This window comes from Nestor notabilis, unplaced genomic scaffold (genome assembly GCF_000696875.1).
Source record: "Nestor notabilis isolate BGI_N333 unplaced genomic scaffold, ASM69687v1 scaffold2319, whole genome shotgun sequence".
Classification (NCBI taxonomy): domain Eukaryota; kingdom Metazoa; phylum Chordata; class Aves; order Psittaciformes; family Psittacidae; genus Nestor; species Nestor notabilis.
The window spans coordinates 71,811-89,346 of record NW_009943914.1 but is presented as its reverse complement, the minus strand read 5'-3'; the positions used below and the strand labels follow the sequence as shown (position 1 = coordinate 89,346).

General features: G+C 41.1%; 2 protein-coding genes across 4 annotated transcripts in view; one reads left to right on the top strand and one right to left on the bottom strand.

Moving 5' to 3' along the window:
• FLT1 (fms-related tyrosine kinase 1) overlaps positions 1-7,505 on the top strand; it is a 94,813-nt gene extending 87,308 nt beyond the window's left edge. The window contains exons 25-29 of the mRNA XM_010022160.1: positions 314-419; positions 513-643; positions 1,074-1,158; positions 1,977-2,068; positions 7,301-7,505. Coding sequence (XP_010020462.1) covers positions 314-419; positions 513-643; positions 1,074-1,158; positions 1,977-2,068; positions 7,301-7,505 — 619 coding nt within the window. The remainder of the gene's footprint in view (positions 1-313; positions 420-512; positions 644-1,073; positions 1,159-1,976; positions 2,069-7,300) is intronic.
• A 3,110-nt stretch (positions 7,506-10,615) lies between these two features.
• Positions 10,616-17,536, bottom strand: part of PAN3 (PAN3 poly(A) specific ribonuclease subunit) — a 66,465-nt gene continuing 59,544 nt past the window's right edge. For 2 of the 3 annotated variants that reach the window (XM_010022159.1, XM_010022158.1), the window contains 3 exons: positions 17,467-17,531; positions 16,598-16,736; positions 10,618-13,561 (listed from right to left, as the gene is read on the bottom strand). In XM_010022159.1, the coding sequence (XP_010020461.1) occupies positions 13,421-13,561; positions 16,598-16,736; positions 17,467-17,531 (345 nt within the window). In that variant the 3' untranslated portion in view covers positions 10,618-13,420. Of the gene's footprint in view, positions 13,562-16,597; positions 16,737-17,466; positions 17,532-17,536 lie in introns of all 3 variants that reach the window. The other variant, XM_010022157.1, reaches the window with a different exon arrangement.

Sequence of the window (17,536 nt, the reverse complement as noted above, 5' to 3'; positions counted from 1 at the left end):
CTTAACCTAAACATTGCCAGTTAATAGATGTTTAATACAAAGGCTTAATGCTTAATTAGGAATAAAACAGAAAGTATGACTAGTTGGCCAAATTATTCTTTTGATGTGGTTTTCCTTGTGTCTTGCGGGAAGGTTTTTGACTTTTTTGTGGAAAGTTTACTTTGAGTAGGAGGCCCTGTGCTGGAGAGCCTCTTTGAAAATCAGGCAGGCTCCGGAGTTAACTCTATCAATGACACGCTGTCTGAGCTGTGCTGCCTTTGGTCAAAGTGAGCTGTAGGCCCACCATGTGCTCTCTTTGCTTTTGTCTTCACAGCTACCAGATCATGCTGGACTGCTGGCGAAGCAACCCCAATGACAGACCACGGTTCTCTGAGCTGGTGAAAAAGCTGGGTGACCTGCTGCAAGCAAATGTCCAGCAGGTACCAACGTCACGGCCGTGCGCTGCCACGGAGGCAGGGGTGACTGGCCACATGGTCTCAGTAACGGCGTGTTCATTTCTTGTTTGCATTTAGGACGGCAAAGACTACATACCCCTCAACACGATATTCACAAAGGAAAGTGGGTTTCCCCCTGCATCTGATCCTTTGTGCAATGAAAATTTTTCTGTTACAAGCTCAAATTGTGGGAGCACTGAAAACATCAGGTGAGAGAAGCGAGATGAAACCTGGGTTGGTTTGTTGGGTATTGTAGCTTGCTGCATAGCTTGTTTTGGTCCTGGACAGGAGAAAACACTCAGACACTCCATGTAGCCTGAGTGTCCCACCAGCCATTGAGCCACCACCACTGGGATCAAATTAGGCTGGGGCAGCCCTTCCGGGCGTCTTTGCCCAGGGAACACCAGGTCTGCTACTAAAGGGGCACAGAGGGGCTCAGGTGCTGTGAGAGGGGCAACTGTGTGCACCCCAGGACTCGGGAGTGAGGTTTGGGTAGGGTCTGCTTAACCAGTCCCATTTGTGTAAAATACCTCAATGACAGTTAGGAAACTGCTTAAAGAAACAGAGGAATACCCAGCACTTCCTGCTTATGCACTTCATGCTCTCACCAAACACTGCCCTGCTTTTCTTGTTGAACAGATACATAAACACTTTCAAAATAAAACCGCCCCAGCGCATAAAGACATTTGAAGAGCTTCCCATCAAGGAAACACTTGTATTGAATGTAAGTGACGCCTGGGCCAAATGGTATATCATTTATTTCTTTTTATTCGTGTGACAGATTCATACAGAGAGAATCAAGATGAGTTTTACTGCTTTGTCAGCTCCAGCGACAGGAGGTGCAAGATTAGCTGTGCTTTCAGCATTGTGTTATCCTACTGTCCTATTAATTGGGCTCAGCAGATCCTTGCTGACCATGCCATGGGCTGCAAATACTCTTTACTTGGTAACAAACAGCCAGTGCCAGCAGGCCTGGAAGGTAGCACTGCCAGAGTCCCACTGGTGTGGGAAAACCATTTTAAATCCCTTGGATTTGTGTTTTCATCTGAATATTAGCACACAAATGAGAATTGGGGGTCACATTTCATAGGTACCAGTTAGGAATAAGTCATGTTACCAGGTGGACAAACTGGGGAAGTGCCTACTAAAGGGGCACACATACTGTCCCAATAGGGGTGCGCATGGCAAGAAGTTATACACATGAAGTGGTGGGAGGTGGGAAAGGCACAGTGGTGCCTGTAGGGTTGAACTAGCAGCTGGCCAAAATCTCACATTGCATGTAGACACTTTTCTTGTAGCACTCTGTATCTGCCATAACAGCATGTGTTTGCTGTACCCCAAAGCAAGGACAGTTTGGAAAGGCACTATTAAACACCTGGGCGCTGCAGCACCTCCACCAGCACGGGGCCGCTGCCTCCTAGGGTTCTCGGAGTAGAAATGACCAAACAAATGCTGCAAATTAGACCAAAGAGGAATTGAGTCCATTCTAAAACCAACTTTCTACAGTTAACATCTAATAGCATTGCATTTTCTTTTTCCAAGGATTATCAAGCAGACAGTGGGATGGTGCTGGCTCCAGAAGAACTGAAACGCTTCACGTGGACAGGCAGCAAGCAGAAACGGACACTCTTTGGGTCTGTATTTTATGTTCCTTTCTTCAACTTCATGTTTTAGAGGGTGAAGGAGGATTCAAGGTCTTTGTGCTAAATCATGCCTAATGAAAGCAGCTGAGGCATCCCCTGCAAGCACTCTTGCTGAGCTGTGTCCTGCTTGGTTGAATGAGCAGGCAATCACCTCCCACACCTAACCCTCCATACATCTTCATGGAAACAAATAACCCTCAACCCCTTCAATGCACATCACCAATATGATTTATTGGTATTCTATTGGTCATCCTGATCCTCAGATTAATGCCAGGCTGGGCAAGTGAGTGTCACAAAGCACTAAACTACAGTAGAGGTAGGTAACTCTAGGAAACATGCCCTTGGCAATGGGGGAGGAGGAACGTGTGGCTGTGAAGGATTTGCAGTTGTTTCTGCAAGTCCCCAAGGGCACCCCAGCTGGGACAAGGCTCCCCGTGCTTGTTTTTGCCCTTCTTTTCCATGACTCAGCTAAGCACGGCCCATTTAACACCCATGGGCTCAGGATGCTAAAGTGGCAACTTTACAATAGATGGATGTGAGGGCCTCACTTCTCTTCCTGCCTTTAAGCACTTTAATATATTGGCCACCTTCCTCCACCTAATTCCTGACAGCTGCCCAAGCAGGGAACTAGGGCTGCTCTAAGAACAGCGTTGCACTGACATGAACTCTCTGTAGCTGGGAAGTGTTTGTTTTCCCGATGCTGGCAGTGTCTAGGTTCCCAGCTGCTGTGAAGCTGGCAGTGTCCATGGGTGGTTTCACCTCTCAGGCAGCCTGGGGACTGCCCAGATCCAACCCATCCTTCAACTTAGGCTGGCAGGAGGTCAAGGCCATCCTGCCTGTGGGGAAGGAGTCAGCGCCTCGCAGCTGAGCAGGCTGGGAGGTGTAGTATTGTCTGGATGAACAATTGGAGCTGGCTGGAACGTGCAGGCAGGGCAGTGAGGAGCTGCTGCAGGAAAAACCCCAGTGACTAAGAGGGCGTTGGTTGAACGCACGGGAATACGCGAACGAGAGCGTGCACGCTCACACGGCCAAGACACACAGCGCGCAGGGTAAACGTGCTGCTGGCAGGAGTCTGCAGTGGAGCACTGCCCATGCGCGGCAAAGCCGGGGTGATACCAGCCACTACAAACAAGAGCTGGGAAACCCTTTCTCCTGCCTTGACCTTTCAGAAAACAGGCTCGTAAGCAATTCTATGGTACTTTGGTTCTGTGGAGGCATAGTCTTTTGAGAAGCCTGTATCACAGAGCTTGGAATGCATGTGGATAGTGCAGGGCTCCAAAGAGTGCGATGTTTCCTGGAAGTGGTTTAACCTGTTGTTTCTATATGTAAATGTGACTTTTCTGAAGGCTGCTGTCAGCTGCAGAGACAACATGTCAACCTCCCCACATGAAAGGTATGAAATGCCTTTGCATGGCACAGAATAAATAGCGTGTATCCCAAGCACCCTTCTGGAAATGCTTTAAAGAGCATTTTCAGCTGCAGAAGGAAAAGGAATGCTTGGATGGGGGGAAAAAAAATTATCAGACTCAGCAGTGACTGCTAGAAGGTAAATCCTTGGGGAAACAGCAATTGGCTGAGAACACACAAGGTCATCAAGCTAAACAATTGGTACTGTAGTGTTATGCCAAAAACAGAACACAGACTCAGGTCTGTGAATGCATGCAGTGACCCGTGTAGTCTGCACACATTCCTGAAAGTGGTAGCTTCTTAGCTAAGCTAAAGCTTACTTAGGCTAAATTGGACCCTTGAAAGTTGTACTGAACGCTGAACAACGTAAAGCCTGGAGGGGGTTGACATATGTAAGCTGATCTCACCAGACGCATAGTCCTGCTTCTTCCCCTGCATCTCAAGCATCCTGCTCTGCAGTCCTGCCCTCTCTCTTGTGGTTCAGGCTACTGGATTACTGGCCGGACTGACCCAGGATAGTTTCTGAGTGAGCACTAGCAGCTCACTGTCAGGGTTCCAGCACCAGGCTGAGGAATGGGTCACACACACCCCCACCCTTAGCAACAGCTTACAATTAGATCAGCATCACCCTAACACCTAACCGCTCCCCAGAGCACTCACCATCATGCTGTAAATCTCAACACTGCAGTTTAGAACACAGCAGCAGGTGAGTCCTGAGCAGAGGCAGAAGGACTGCAGGGCCATGCCCTTGCCGCTTTCTGCTTGCCTGCAGGCTGGGGCAAGCTGGCCTGCCTTTCCCTGCTGCCCATGGCAGAATGACTGCACTTAGCACAGTTTTTTCCTCAGTTTGAAGCATCTGAAATGGCATCTGAGGCAGCCAAGTAGGGTGATGGTTTCAGACGAGCACATGGTGTGTGTGTGCCATGGATGTGGCATTAGCAGATTCAGACTTGACAGTACTATGTCTACAACACAGACTAGAAGGAGCCAAATCTGGCACATCCCACCTGTCCCCAGAAGCACACACTCTTGCTTACTCAGCGTGACTAACCAGACAGCCATGCCCAGGGGAGAGCAGAGCAGAGAGACAACTTATTTGGTAGCACAGGGGTACTCCATTGACTCTGGTGAGCCCCCTCCCCTGGGCCTTCCCCTGCTGTGGAGGGAAAGGCATTGACACACAAAGCTCACCCTTGGTTTCACTATAGGAAATTGAGCATCAGCCCAAACCCTAGTGAGCCCCTCAGGACCAGGTGGTGGCCAGGAGGACACCACCACAAATGGTTGCTATGTGTGTTGGACTTGCTATTGCCACTGAGATGAAAGTAAGCAATACTGTGAACAGCATAGAGATAAGTCTTCCCTAATGTAAGGCCTCAGGTAACAAGATCCCAATAGAAAGGTCTGGGGCAGAGGAAGAACAACCTTCTGAGCTCTGCTCCTTTGCAAGTGGAAAGGATCTCAACTGCAACTACCTTCTAGCTTTTCACTGTTGGTGAAAAAGTTTAACCCGAATAAGCCAAAATCTTCGGGCTGGAGCAAAGCCTAAGCCAGAAAAAACAGTGAGAACTCCCCACTTGTGAGCTGGAACAAGCTTCTTGAGACCCACAGCCAGCCTCTAACCTCACTCCGTACTTCAATCTGTCAGGAAAGTAGCAGCTGTTTCCTCCAACAAATGATCCCAATTCAAACCCAATGAGAGAGAGTTTCTAATTTACATTTCTAGAGTGGAAAGAAGATAGTCCACAGCTAGAGAAGTCTTTACTGACTGCAAGTTCAGTCTCAAAATGAAGCCTGACTATGGATGCCAAGACCCTGTGGGCTCCCTCAAAGCTCTCTGTGGGAGTGCATGCCCAGGTACAGCTGTGCACTCAAGGTAAAATTAACAGATGCAGCTCTCCTGGTATAAAGGTTTATTAATTAATGTAGAAGCCAAGTCTACCTCACAAGAAAGTTCTCAGGACGCAAAAGCCTGATAATGAATGTAAGGATCAAAGCATTATGATTTTAAGGCTCATGCGTCACATGCACACTCCACTTTTGCCAGCTCATTGCTCTCTAAAGACTCACAATTGCAATGTAAATCATAGAATGGTTTAGGTTGGAAGGGACCTTAAGATCATCTAGTTCCAACCCCCCTGCCTCACACTAGACCATGTCACCAAGGCTCTGTCCAACCTGGCCTTGAACACTGCCAGGGATGGAGCATTCAGAACTTCCTTGGGCAACCCATTCCAGTGCCTCACCACCCTCACTGTAAAGAACTTCTTCCTTATATCTTATCTAAACTTCCCCTGTTTAAGTTTGAAGCCATTACCCCTTGTCCTACCACTACAAAAGCCTTTCTCTATAAACCCATCACAAAAAGTACTTTGTCACATAGTTACAGAATTTATCCCAAGGCAATTGTTTCTCCATCTGCCAACAGATGGAATGTAAAAATATGGGATGCATCTGCAATTCTCATCATGAGGGCTTCCCCTCATGAACTCCATCCATCCACAAACAGATGTAATGGGGTAATCTTGTGAGGACCCTCCAAGTCCCTACAGCAGGACAGAAGGCAGACACCACACTCCTTAAAAAGCACAAAGGCTTGTGAGCTACAGATTCAAGAAACTGTTACTTCTCAGTTTCCTAACCCAGAATGCCCTGTGCTACCAATTCTATATTGTACTTAAAGATCTAATAGTGCAAACTAAAATGCAAAGCAAAATCCTGGGCTCCGAAAGCCTTAACAGATGTTCTGACTGTCTTCTCTGGAATTCAAGACAAAGGCTGCCAACGTTCCTGACCTTATAAACGGAGAGGGGTGGAGTGCCCATGAACATACAAAAATACAGGGGAGGAAATCTAATTTTAGGCATTGCAGCCCAGCATATGTTTGCATTAGGCTTTCACATGTAATCAATGATGGTAAATGCTCTGGCTTGTCCTTTATCTACAGATAGATCTTTGGTATCTAAGTTCAATGGTGTTGAAAATTCTCTTTGTCTTTATTGTCTTAATGATTGAGGGAGCCCTTTTAAGCATTGTGCTCTCTGAACATGAGTGGGAAAGTGCTGCCAAGACTAATAGTATCTTTAAGAGAGGCTCAGCTGAGAAGACATTAAACCCCTCTTGTAAAGGGCATCTTATAAAAGGCAGCCTACAGGATAACAGGAAAACTCTAATTCAAACCAGCAGTTCATGTATGCTGCCAAGAGAAGCCAAAGAGAGAAGATATCCAGATCTTGTGCCCTTCCTCACAAATGTCAGCCATGTATCTTAAAAATTTAAATGCTTAAAAAAGCATTAGGCTTTGGGAACACCTACACCAGTAACTTTCTGCTCTTGCCACAAGGCTTGAGGCCTTTCATTAATTCACTCCTGCTCAAAAACAGCCCAGCTCCCTTACGAAGAACACTTAAATGTGGGGACCCCATGGGGATGCCCAACCCAGCAGCAGCACAGATACCCCACTCCACACTGCTTTGCCCTGCAGTGAAGTTTCACTCCCCAGCACCTACCACAAATGAACAACTAGAGCTTAGGCTGAGCAATCAAGTACTCCCCGTAAGCACTGAGACTCTTAACATTTAAAATGAACACAAGCAACTAACACTGATGTTCAGTCACAGAAGGGGATTTGAGGGGGACTCAGGAGGGCTCTCTCCATCCTTGATTCCGCTCTCACATTGAGCAATTTCTTCTGCATCAATGCCATTCCCATCATTTGAGAACAAAGCTGTTTCTTGTGATGTGGCTTTACTCAAGTCATTAAAACAAATGCCTGTACGCGTTAAATATGCTAACAGAGATGCTGCTCTGTTACAGCATTAGAGGTGCCAGCAGGAGCAAGGAATCGGTGCTTTCTGGAATAACCAAGCCAAGAAGCTTCTGCAGCTTCAGCTGTGACCAGCTCAGTGACTCCAAGCGAAGATACACGTATGGTAACGCAGTGCTGGAGAAAATGAGAGCAAGCCATTCTCCCCCTCCTGACTACAACTCTGTTGTTCTTTACTCTCAGCCACCCGTTTAAATACTTCAAAGACAAAGACTTAAATATGCATTTAATCCATAAAGGTTCTTCTGAAACACTGTCAGTTTAAAAACTTCGATCCAAATAATTTACCCTAAAATTCAAAAAGATATCATTGGCTTAATCTTGGTGATCTGCTTTTCTACAGACTGCAACAAGCATATACAAACTATAGCAAAATACTAATGCTTAGGCCTTGACTTTCCCAAATGCTGGACACCAACAGCTGCCACTAAAATTGCCCAGTGCTTCTGAAAACCTGTATGGTCATTATTACATAGAAAACCAGTTTGCTGCTTGGTGCGTGGCAGCTGGATGGTTATTTCATGGTCTAGGCAGCCAGGCCCTGCTCAGACTGCATCAGACACTGGGGAATTTGCACCCTGTTGCTGAGACCTGTTTAGTGCTGCAAAAATGAAGGATTCCTCAAGAAGAGACAAACAAGAAACAGACCATGCTCTACAGCTTTTAGTGAAAACTCTACTCTGAGAAACTTCAGGGAAGGCTAATGTTCCAGGGAAGAGGAATTAGCTAGGCAGGGATGAGGCATCACATGGCTCTTACTGCTTCATGGCATTCACAGTAAGGAGGCATGCAAGGCAAGAATTTCAAATTTGTGTTGCTAAACACAATTGGCAAGGATAGAAGGGAACCAAGATCAGAGCCAGGGCTGCAACACCAGGGAATACGTATCAATTTGGTTTGGACAAGCCTGCTGAAATCAAGTGAATATTCTTGAAGTCTTGCACTTTGACACTATGCCAACACACACACACTGGAACCAAACCACAAGCTACACGTTAAAGCCAAGCTCTGTCCATGAAACCCTGTGGACATTCTAACACTGCACTGATTATATTTTATTTATGGGAATCTGTCTGAAAAGACAGGATGGCTACTAAACTGCATATACTTTAAATGAATTGATCACTAGAGAGTTTGAAGAGATTAGTTAGAAAAGACAAGACAATCTCCTTGGAGAGTTAGGGCAGCTTTTCTATGAAGACAGTTGAATTTCTGTGTTAGTTACTAGTATATATGTACAGGAATAAAAATGTTATCATTCATTTGCAACACTTTTGTATAGCATCTCAGAAAGGGCATGAGTGTTCTTTCTTTGAGAGTGTAAGGATGCGCTATCCCCTTTCACCTTTGAAAGCAATGTTAAAATGAGAGTTGGCCATTTAGCACAGTAGCACTGATGTCTTCCAAACCAACAACTACTGCCCAATCTCAGCTTCTTGTGGTCCACTATAAATATATTAACTCAAGTGCTATGTATAATACGGTTCTGACCTCTCAAAACTCAGCTTAGGAGCTGTGAATCTAACCCACTAATTGCTTAAAGGCAAATGACCTTTTGCATATTTACAAAGAAAAGTTTTCTTGGATATTCACATAAAAGATATATGTACCACTACATCTCAGCTAAGTATTAATTCTACATCTTCTTGGCCAAGAGATCATCAGTTTTAAGTATCTATTGCACTGTCTCTTGCTAGAAGTATATTTGATCTTGATCAAAACAAAAAGAAAGTTTAAGAACTCCAACTGAGCAAAAGTAGTTGTGGGATGATGCATCTCAAAGGAATGTTTGCACAGTGTAAATATATAAATATGCTTTTTGTGCACAAATATTTAAGAAAACTGGACTACAAAGATTACTTTTATATGAATCCCCTGAGTTTCTTTGTATGTGAACAACTCCTGTTTATGTCTTGCATTTTCTGTCTTCATATAATGTATGACTGCAAAATTCATATAATAAAGTCTGCTTTTGAAAGAACCCACAGTTCTGCCAAACTAGTCAATCCAGTGTCAGACTGCTGCAGCAGATTGTTCAGCACTGTGCAGCACTAACACCTGGCAAACAACCCAACTTGTGGGCCAGTTTTGTGAGCAAAGGAGAATATGGAGTAATTGCATGGAAGGCACACTTCTCACACAGCAAAGCAGATGAACAGTGAGGGACACTTGTACTGCTCCCTGTGTGAGTAACATACCCTAGACTCAGCGTAACTAAGAAGGGCTTAACTGCTGCCTAAAAGTAAAGAGCCAACTCTGCCTGCAAGAGAGTCAAGATTTTCTGGTGGGGGAAGACAAGCATCCATTCAACTGCCCCCCATGCCTGGTTACTTCTGCAGCTAGAAGGTCTGGTACAGATGAAAGGACTTCAGAGGTGAGGTGTCCCCAGCAAAGCCTGTTTTGAACTAACTGTGACAAAAGCTAGCACTTTAGTCCTGGTAGATGCTTTGCCTTCTTCAGAGAATCTCCACATCCCCACCCCATCCATCAGAAGCTTGGAATGCTTCTTCCACAGAGGGGGCAGTTGGGTGCTCTCTGCTATATAGCATTTTATAGCCTGAGGGAATCTCCAAGCCACACTGCAGATAAATTACACAAATGCCAGAAGGAAGCAGAGATTGAAACTTCTCTGGAAAGGCAGAATGTAACAGGATTGCCTACCGCCACAGGAGTTGTGTAGCTGTTGCTGCATGCTTGTATGGAGGAAACTGGAGACTAGATAAGCACACCTATCAGTCAACCCACATTAAGTATATGCAGGGAATATTGACAATTACATATATATTGCACGAAACTTCACATTACGCAAGCACGGTTAGGACTGGAGAGATACAGGACATTTTACCCCACCAGTAAATCATCTTACCTTTGCTGGTTAACAAAACACAAAAGTAATTCTGGGAAATGAAGCCGTCATCACTCCACATACAAATTCTCAGAGAAATTAATATACTTCATTATTGGGCAAAAAAGTTCAATAAACATGAAAATAAGTGTACTTTTACAGAGTTTTCAAAATTAGAGCTTGTCCATTAAAGCACACCTGATCCAGAGAGAGATGAGACTTGAGTTGGGAGTTATGGAAATGTGTACCAGTATGACTCTAGTCAGCAACATGTGTAAGCTTTAGGATATCTGATATAGTGTAAGTGGCACACTTTGTGGCTCATGATTGTTTAAACTCTGCATTGCAGACAGTGAATACAAAAGAAATATGATGAAATGAAATACAATTCCAGCACTAAAGTTTAAATGCCCTGTATCCAACTTCAGAACTTCACATTGTCAAAATAAGGCCACATTATTTCTGGTATTCTTTATTAAAAATACTGCTGTACACATGAAGAATGAAAACAGGATTAAAGATGAGTAACACATATTGGGGTCATGACATTAGAACTTAACATACTGGTGCTTTTTAGGGGAAGCAGTTGACACCTGAATTACTGAAACAAGGGCAAATGAAAAATACATAGGTACCCTCAACAAAATATTTACAATATAGTAAATACAGCAACAGAATTTAAAACAGGTACAAAAATTAAAATGACGAACATCAGATTTCAAAGGTTGTCCCTTCTGTGCTTTTAGCTGTAAAAAATAGGAAGGTCAGAATTAAATTTCCCATCTGGGAGGGCACATCCTGGTGGCTCTTCTTTTTAAATACAGGTAACACAGTTCTTCCTATGAATGGATCAAACTACAACTTTAGGACAACCTTCTAAATGGAATTAAAATGGGGTAGAAGGGCTCTCCCCCCAAAAAACACCCAAGCTGAACTTCAGACTGTTCAAATCATTCCCAAATACAGACCAAATGAAATAAATAAAAAACAAAGCTTAACTTTTTTTTTTTTAAACATTACCTGAAACCAAATATTTTCTGGCTGACACATGTATGAAAACTTATTAGCTGTCTACCTTTTTATTTTTAAACCAAGTCCTGAGGTTACTAGGGGCTGAAGCAAACTGACATTATGCAAATACACACAGGTTTGCAATTTAGACATGTCTTGCAGAGGGTGGTTTGCTGGTCTAAAAAGGATGAGAATTCAAGCCCTATTTTACCCCTGCCTTAAGCTTTCACAAAAAATTGGTCCACAAATTAAATTTTCAAAGGTTCCCAAACCCCACAACTGAACAGATGATCCCCTTTCATTTTCAAAGAAAACAATACTGGAAAAAACCTCAGCCCGCTTATAAATTAAGCATTTCATATTTCTTCTAGAATACAAGTACTTCTTTTTTGTACAAAAGAATTACAATATGATTTGTCAAAAAACATATAAAAGACAGCTGCTCTTCCTCAAATACATGAGCTAATGATAAAAGACTGTTTTGCATGTTCACTTTTCAAAGTTCCTGTTCCTTTTATATTAAAAAGAACATTCTGGCAACTGTTATTGTTTGAATATTAAACATTATGTTCCTTTTAAAATTCATTCGATCAAATGTGACAATAATCGATTTTTATACTCAACAACTGATGCTACCTAATGTGGATTCAACCACATTTTCTAAAATGTGTAAAGCATGTCCCTAGTCTTCAAAGCTTTCGATGTGAAGAGAGTTGCTTTTTTCTTGATGCAAGTCTCAAGGCGGAGAATCATTTTAAAGCTTATAAAAGTGGACAGAGAAATATTAAAAACTTCTCTGAAAACTACAAATATTGAGAATTATTAAAATTGATGTCAGTAACATCAGTTGCAAGTGCTTAGAGTCTGTCCTGACCTTTTGAGTTTCCACATTTTCTTCATGGTGAGCACCCAGTGCTATTAAAACATTCAGTGCTGGGAAAGGATAGATACAGTCTTCACTACTGCTTTAAGAAAGGAAATTCCTACATATTTGGCAGTCTTCGGTATCAAAGTGTAGGTTTTTAACTAGAAATCCCATGAATACCCAAGTTTGGAGACAACTGCATGTCCAAATATTAGAAAGGTAAATGAGGAGGAAAATTCCAGACTTTTGAGACTGAATTACTTCAGGAATATTCATGTGTTGCGTATTATCAAAAGTAATATTACTTTGGGCTAAGCAGTGACTGCAAAGGCACAGCAGATCATTATCCCTCCAGATTCAGGCTGTAAAACTTGAAAAGCTCTTGATGCCAGACAACTGCTGTGTTTAGTTAATCTTCTTTTAACAGTGTCTTTGTATCTGTATCCAGTGTAGCGTACCATAATAAAGCTGTGGTTCAAAGAACAGAACTTTATACAAAAATTATACTGTAAATAACCTAAAGTAATACACTCCTGAAACTTCAGGCATTTAAACGATTTCTTTAAAAAAAAAAACTATTAAAAAAATTGCATAAATGTAAATGCTTCTGACTAGCAGGAAAACGTACAAACAGTTTTTAAAAGGCGCTGGTTGTGTTTAGAGCAAGTTTGATATGCTCCTTAAATTATAGATGTTTCCCATTATGCTATTTTCGTCACTTCGCTTAGACAAAGTTTAAATCAAATGGCAGGGGAATTTCTTTCCTTTTTTGTCAATTCACCGATACTTCACTTGACTGGTTTTAAAAAGTTTCCTCTTCTCACATTTCTTTGAGCTAACAGTGGGTGGCATACAGAGCTTGCATACAACACACTTTTACAGAGGTTACGAACTAAACGGTCATTAATAGAACACAATTTCTATTATTTACCTGGTCCTTTATGCTATTCTGGGTGCAAATAATATCAAAAATGAATAAATTTTGCTATATCCTCAGTGACAAAAACGTATCCCAGAAATGTCCTTGCAAAGAGTTTCCCTTAAGTATACAATGTGGCAAAACTTCAGAGATCAGAAAAGTCTTAAAAAAATTAAAATTAGTGCATATACAAGTGGAAAAAATAAAAGCAGGAACATCATGCACCTGATGTGTTCCTTAATCTAAAATAAATTCTTCACAGATAAAGCCTCCAATGGCAGCCTTAGCTCTAGGATAAGTGAAACATTCTTCCCTTCAAGTAACAGTGTACCTGACTGAAGTGCAAGCAGCTTTGCTCATCTCCTGTTTGTTTCCCAAATGTGAAATGAGATGACAACAACAATTCAGCTGTAGTGCAATTTGCTATTGGTTAAGTTCCTCAGCAATGTCCTGCATGCTTTCAGCAAATACTACAACTGACCATTTGCGGCTGCAATCAGTTCTTGAAAAGTATTTTCAAAGCAGCGTTTTAAATCGCTGTAAGTTACCACAAGTACACTCTTCTCATCTCTGGAAATGAGGCTTATTTTTTCTGGCACACCAGCATCTAACTGTAACAAGAATGCAAAAGATAAAATAAAAGAAGTGTGAAAGAAATGGCAAAACATTTCCCCAATAACAAAAGCAATCAATTTCTTGGCAAGCACATTGTTGTGGTGCAGTTCAAATCTGCTGACACCACACAAAGGAAGGATCTGAATCACACCACAACAATGTGCTTGCCAAAAAATCGAGACATTTTGGTCTTAACCTGATGGACATTTGAGACGTTTGGACTATGTTACCATTGTTTTCTTCCCTTTCCATAAAGCCAATAATCCTGCAATGCTATCTTCCCCTGTGTAGAATGCCTAGCAAAATTTCCATATAGCTCCTGATGAACAAAACCATGTTTGACATTACAATTGCACATAAGTTCCACAAGCCTCCAAGTAAGGTAGGTAGATTACTTCTTGCCCACACTTAAATGAAATAATGGATGGATCATCCCCAGTGAAAACTGGAAAAACCCAAACCTCATGTCTTTGCAATACTGAAACAAACTAGATCCTAAGCTGTATGGTACATTTCACCCCCTACTCTATTAAAAAAAACAAAACCCAAACCAACACCCTTGATTACCTAGTTAGAAACCATAAACAAATAGTTAACTTGGAGTTAGAGATGAAAGTCTGTTCTACATTTGGTTTTATGTGTTTTATGACTTCTCAAATTCAATTTTAAAAAATTGTATGTTATGCTGTGTACTTTAAGATGTACCACTAAATCTTAATTTGGAACAGAGGAGTATTCTACTTTACATGCTGAAGTCCCTTCCAACACTGTATCTTATATTCTCCCCACTTTGCAAGAAATGGTCATCAATGGAGAACTGTCAGAGTCTTACAACACAAAACTTTTGTAGCTCTGTTTTAGCCAATATATTGTTATTTCCAAGTACCTGACACTACAAACTTTCTTATTCCAATACAGAAGGCAGGACAGAGAAGTGGGATATGACACTATAGATAAAATCTTTGGAAATACAACCCTAGCAGGATTAAACAAATGTATTGTAATGTTGTACCGAATAGCAGAACAACAATTAAAGTTGTCACTGAGATAACAATTAAAATTGACATTGCTTGACACCAGCTAGTGGAATAACACAGTAAGTTAGTAATTTCTTGCATTTGTTTTCTAAAATAATGTTCTGAGCATAGTCTTAAGGGTTGGAACCTCCCCAACTTAAAGTTCCTGCTTTGTGAGTAGTTTCAGAAGGACAAAAGCAGGCCAATTAGCTTTTAATTCTTGTGGAGCAGGATAAAACCACCACCACCTTCCAAAAATATTATCATGATTAAGGTCTTTGTAAAATACTGTTCAATGTCTCCATTAACATCGTACAAGAAATCAGTGAATTACCTTAATGTATATAGGATATGGAAGATCCGTATTAAGAAAGCTACACAGTAACATTAAAACATCAATATTTACGGCTTGCTTTGTCTCCCTCTGTGGAGGCATAAATAAACTGAAAAGATCTCCCAAGTGCCACATGGAAAAGAATTATTACTTTTTTTTAATAGAGCAATTTTCATTCAAAAGGAATGCTTTTGGAGTCTAGCAGTAAAGCCCAAATAACCATTTCTGTTAGTACACACTACAGTTTCAGAAGTGTTTTTTAGAGTGTATTTCCAAAGTAGAGTTCTGCAAATCTTGCATTTTTTTTGTGTGCTGAGCCCACAACCACAGAAGAGAAGAGCTTCTGTTTAAAAAGGTAAGCCATGAACATTTATAGAACAGGCACTCTTTGACACCATCTCTTACCTGACCTACGAATTCAGGACTGTCCCCTCTTGCTACAGTACTGTACGGGTCACTGCTTTCAAATCATGATGGCATTTCACTGCCTATTTGAATATCAACATGCTTTCTTTTTGATTTAGCCTCAATCCCTTTAATGTCCTTTTTAAAGTGATTACAGACACCAACCAGAAAGATAAAAAGGAGGTTAAAGAAATGCACAGCAGTGGTCTAATAGGAGATTAAAAGCCCTGACAATTTAGATAAAACATTTAACTGTAGTTCAGTCAGTTGTTACATGTCAAAGAACCTAAATATACTCATTTTTTTTCTGAACGAGAAAGTTAGCTATCCTACTCATAGAAAAGAAAATACTAGCCACTGAAAAAACTGTATATTGTCAGTGTCTGCATCACCATTCTCTACAGAGTGAGTGGAATGACCAAGCAACTACCAAAAAAAACCACAAAAAAAAAAAAAAAAAAAAGAAGAAGTAGCACCCTATGAATTACTGAAGTTTGACAAAACAATACGAACTAAGCTGAAAAATGATCTGCCAATTAAAAAAAAATAATCAGCTCATGTAATTTTTACATTTATAGAGGAAAACAGTTGTACAACGACTCAAGATCTTTTGGTCTCTCACACATGTCCTGCTATTAATCATGAGAGTGCTCAGCCAAAATACTGCTAGTGGTACAGCTCTTAGTCTTGTTACATCAGCTTTAGAAAACAAAGGGCTGGAGAAGCTAGGGAAGCTACTGAATCGGACTTCGCTTTTTAAGTCACAGGTACTTTGCAGCACTGTCCTAGATGGTAAGGATTTTGCAGTTTTCTATTGCAGTTTCCCTCCTGTCTCCTACTCTGGTCAGTGCAGTTTAGGAATGGATCCTCTTGCCTTATCATCCTCTGTGATATCTGTATCAGCAGAAACCTCCTCCAGTTAAAGGGGTTTTATGGATCCTTTATGCTGTGTTGAAAGACCAGAGTAGCATAAAGGGACCAGCATTGCTTATCCACAGAATTCAGTGCATTCTAGGATGAGAAGTTAATACTGTATCTCATGCTATATGACCAAATTCCAAGTTTTTAATATTAATGTACTAAGTTTACTTAAAATATCCATAAATGTATGAATATTAGCTTAGTGAATACATTGTTTTCATCCAAAATGGGGAAAATAACCATCAATTAAATCAACAGAATTAACCTGCCAATGCCAACTTGCTTTGAAGTGGAATATTATTTTAAAGAAAGTTAATCCAAACAAATTTTTAAAAGCTAACCCAAGTACAGTGTACCTTGTTAAGACATGAGATAATGTGACTGAGGTCAATCCAAGGAGTACCCGCTTCTGTCACCTGATGGAAAAGGTGATCTCGAAAGAGCTTTAGTAAATACCTGTCTCCAGTTTCTGACCACGTTGGGTCTTTCTGAAACCTGGTGTAAAAAAAAAGGCTCATATTAAAGCTAAGAAATTAAAAAAACTGAAAAAAAAAAAAAAAATCAAACCCCACATATATAACATGATTCTTCAATCTAAACTTACTGCTCTAAGCTACCTACTATAATTTGTAATTAAATTAGTCTCCCCCCTGCTGCAAACAGAAGACATACATATTCAAAGTTTCTCAGCTGTTGAAGCACCTGAAGGTAATGTCTAACAAGGGCCACAGAAAAGTAATGGTAGAAAGCAAGAGTTACTTTCAACAAGTTTAACATGTTCATAATGCTGTTTTCTAACATTTACAACTCCAAGTCTATTCAATAGGATGGAAAACAAACCACACAAACACTTCCTTTTTATGTAGTAGTTGATTAAAAAAAAAAAAAGCTGAAAATAAACTAGCTTAAAACCAGTATCACAACCATTTACTACAGTTACAGCAAGCTATAGATTTCCTCAAAAACTAGTATAATGCACAAGAGATTGCTAAGAGAAATCATACTAAAAAGTTAAGCAACTTTTGCGTGTCTGTATGTAGTTTTCTCCTTTAGTTAAGCTTTTGAATAAAGTTGCTTATCTTACTTTCCTCAAAGCTTCTTAAATACTCACTTCTTTGGAGGCAAAACGTGGGGAAAACGTTTAGCTTAAACTTATTAGGGGAGAAAACTTGCATTGCAAACTGGTTTTTATATACTCTACGCCATAAAAACAAGTGTTTCTTACTCTGGCCTTTCATTGATTGTTCCCAATTTTGCTAGAAGCCTAAACAACCTTCCATTTTGCACCTCCTAGA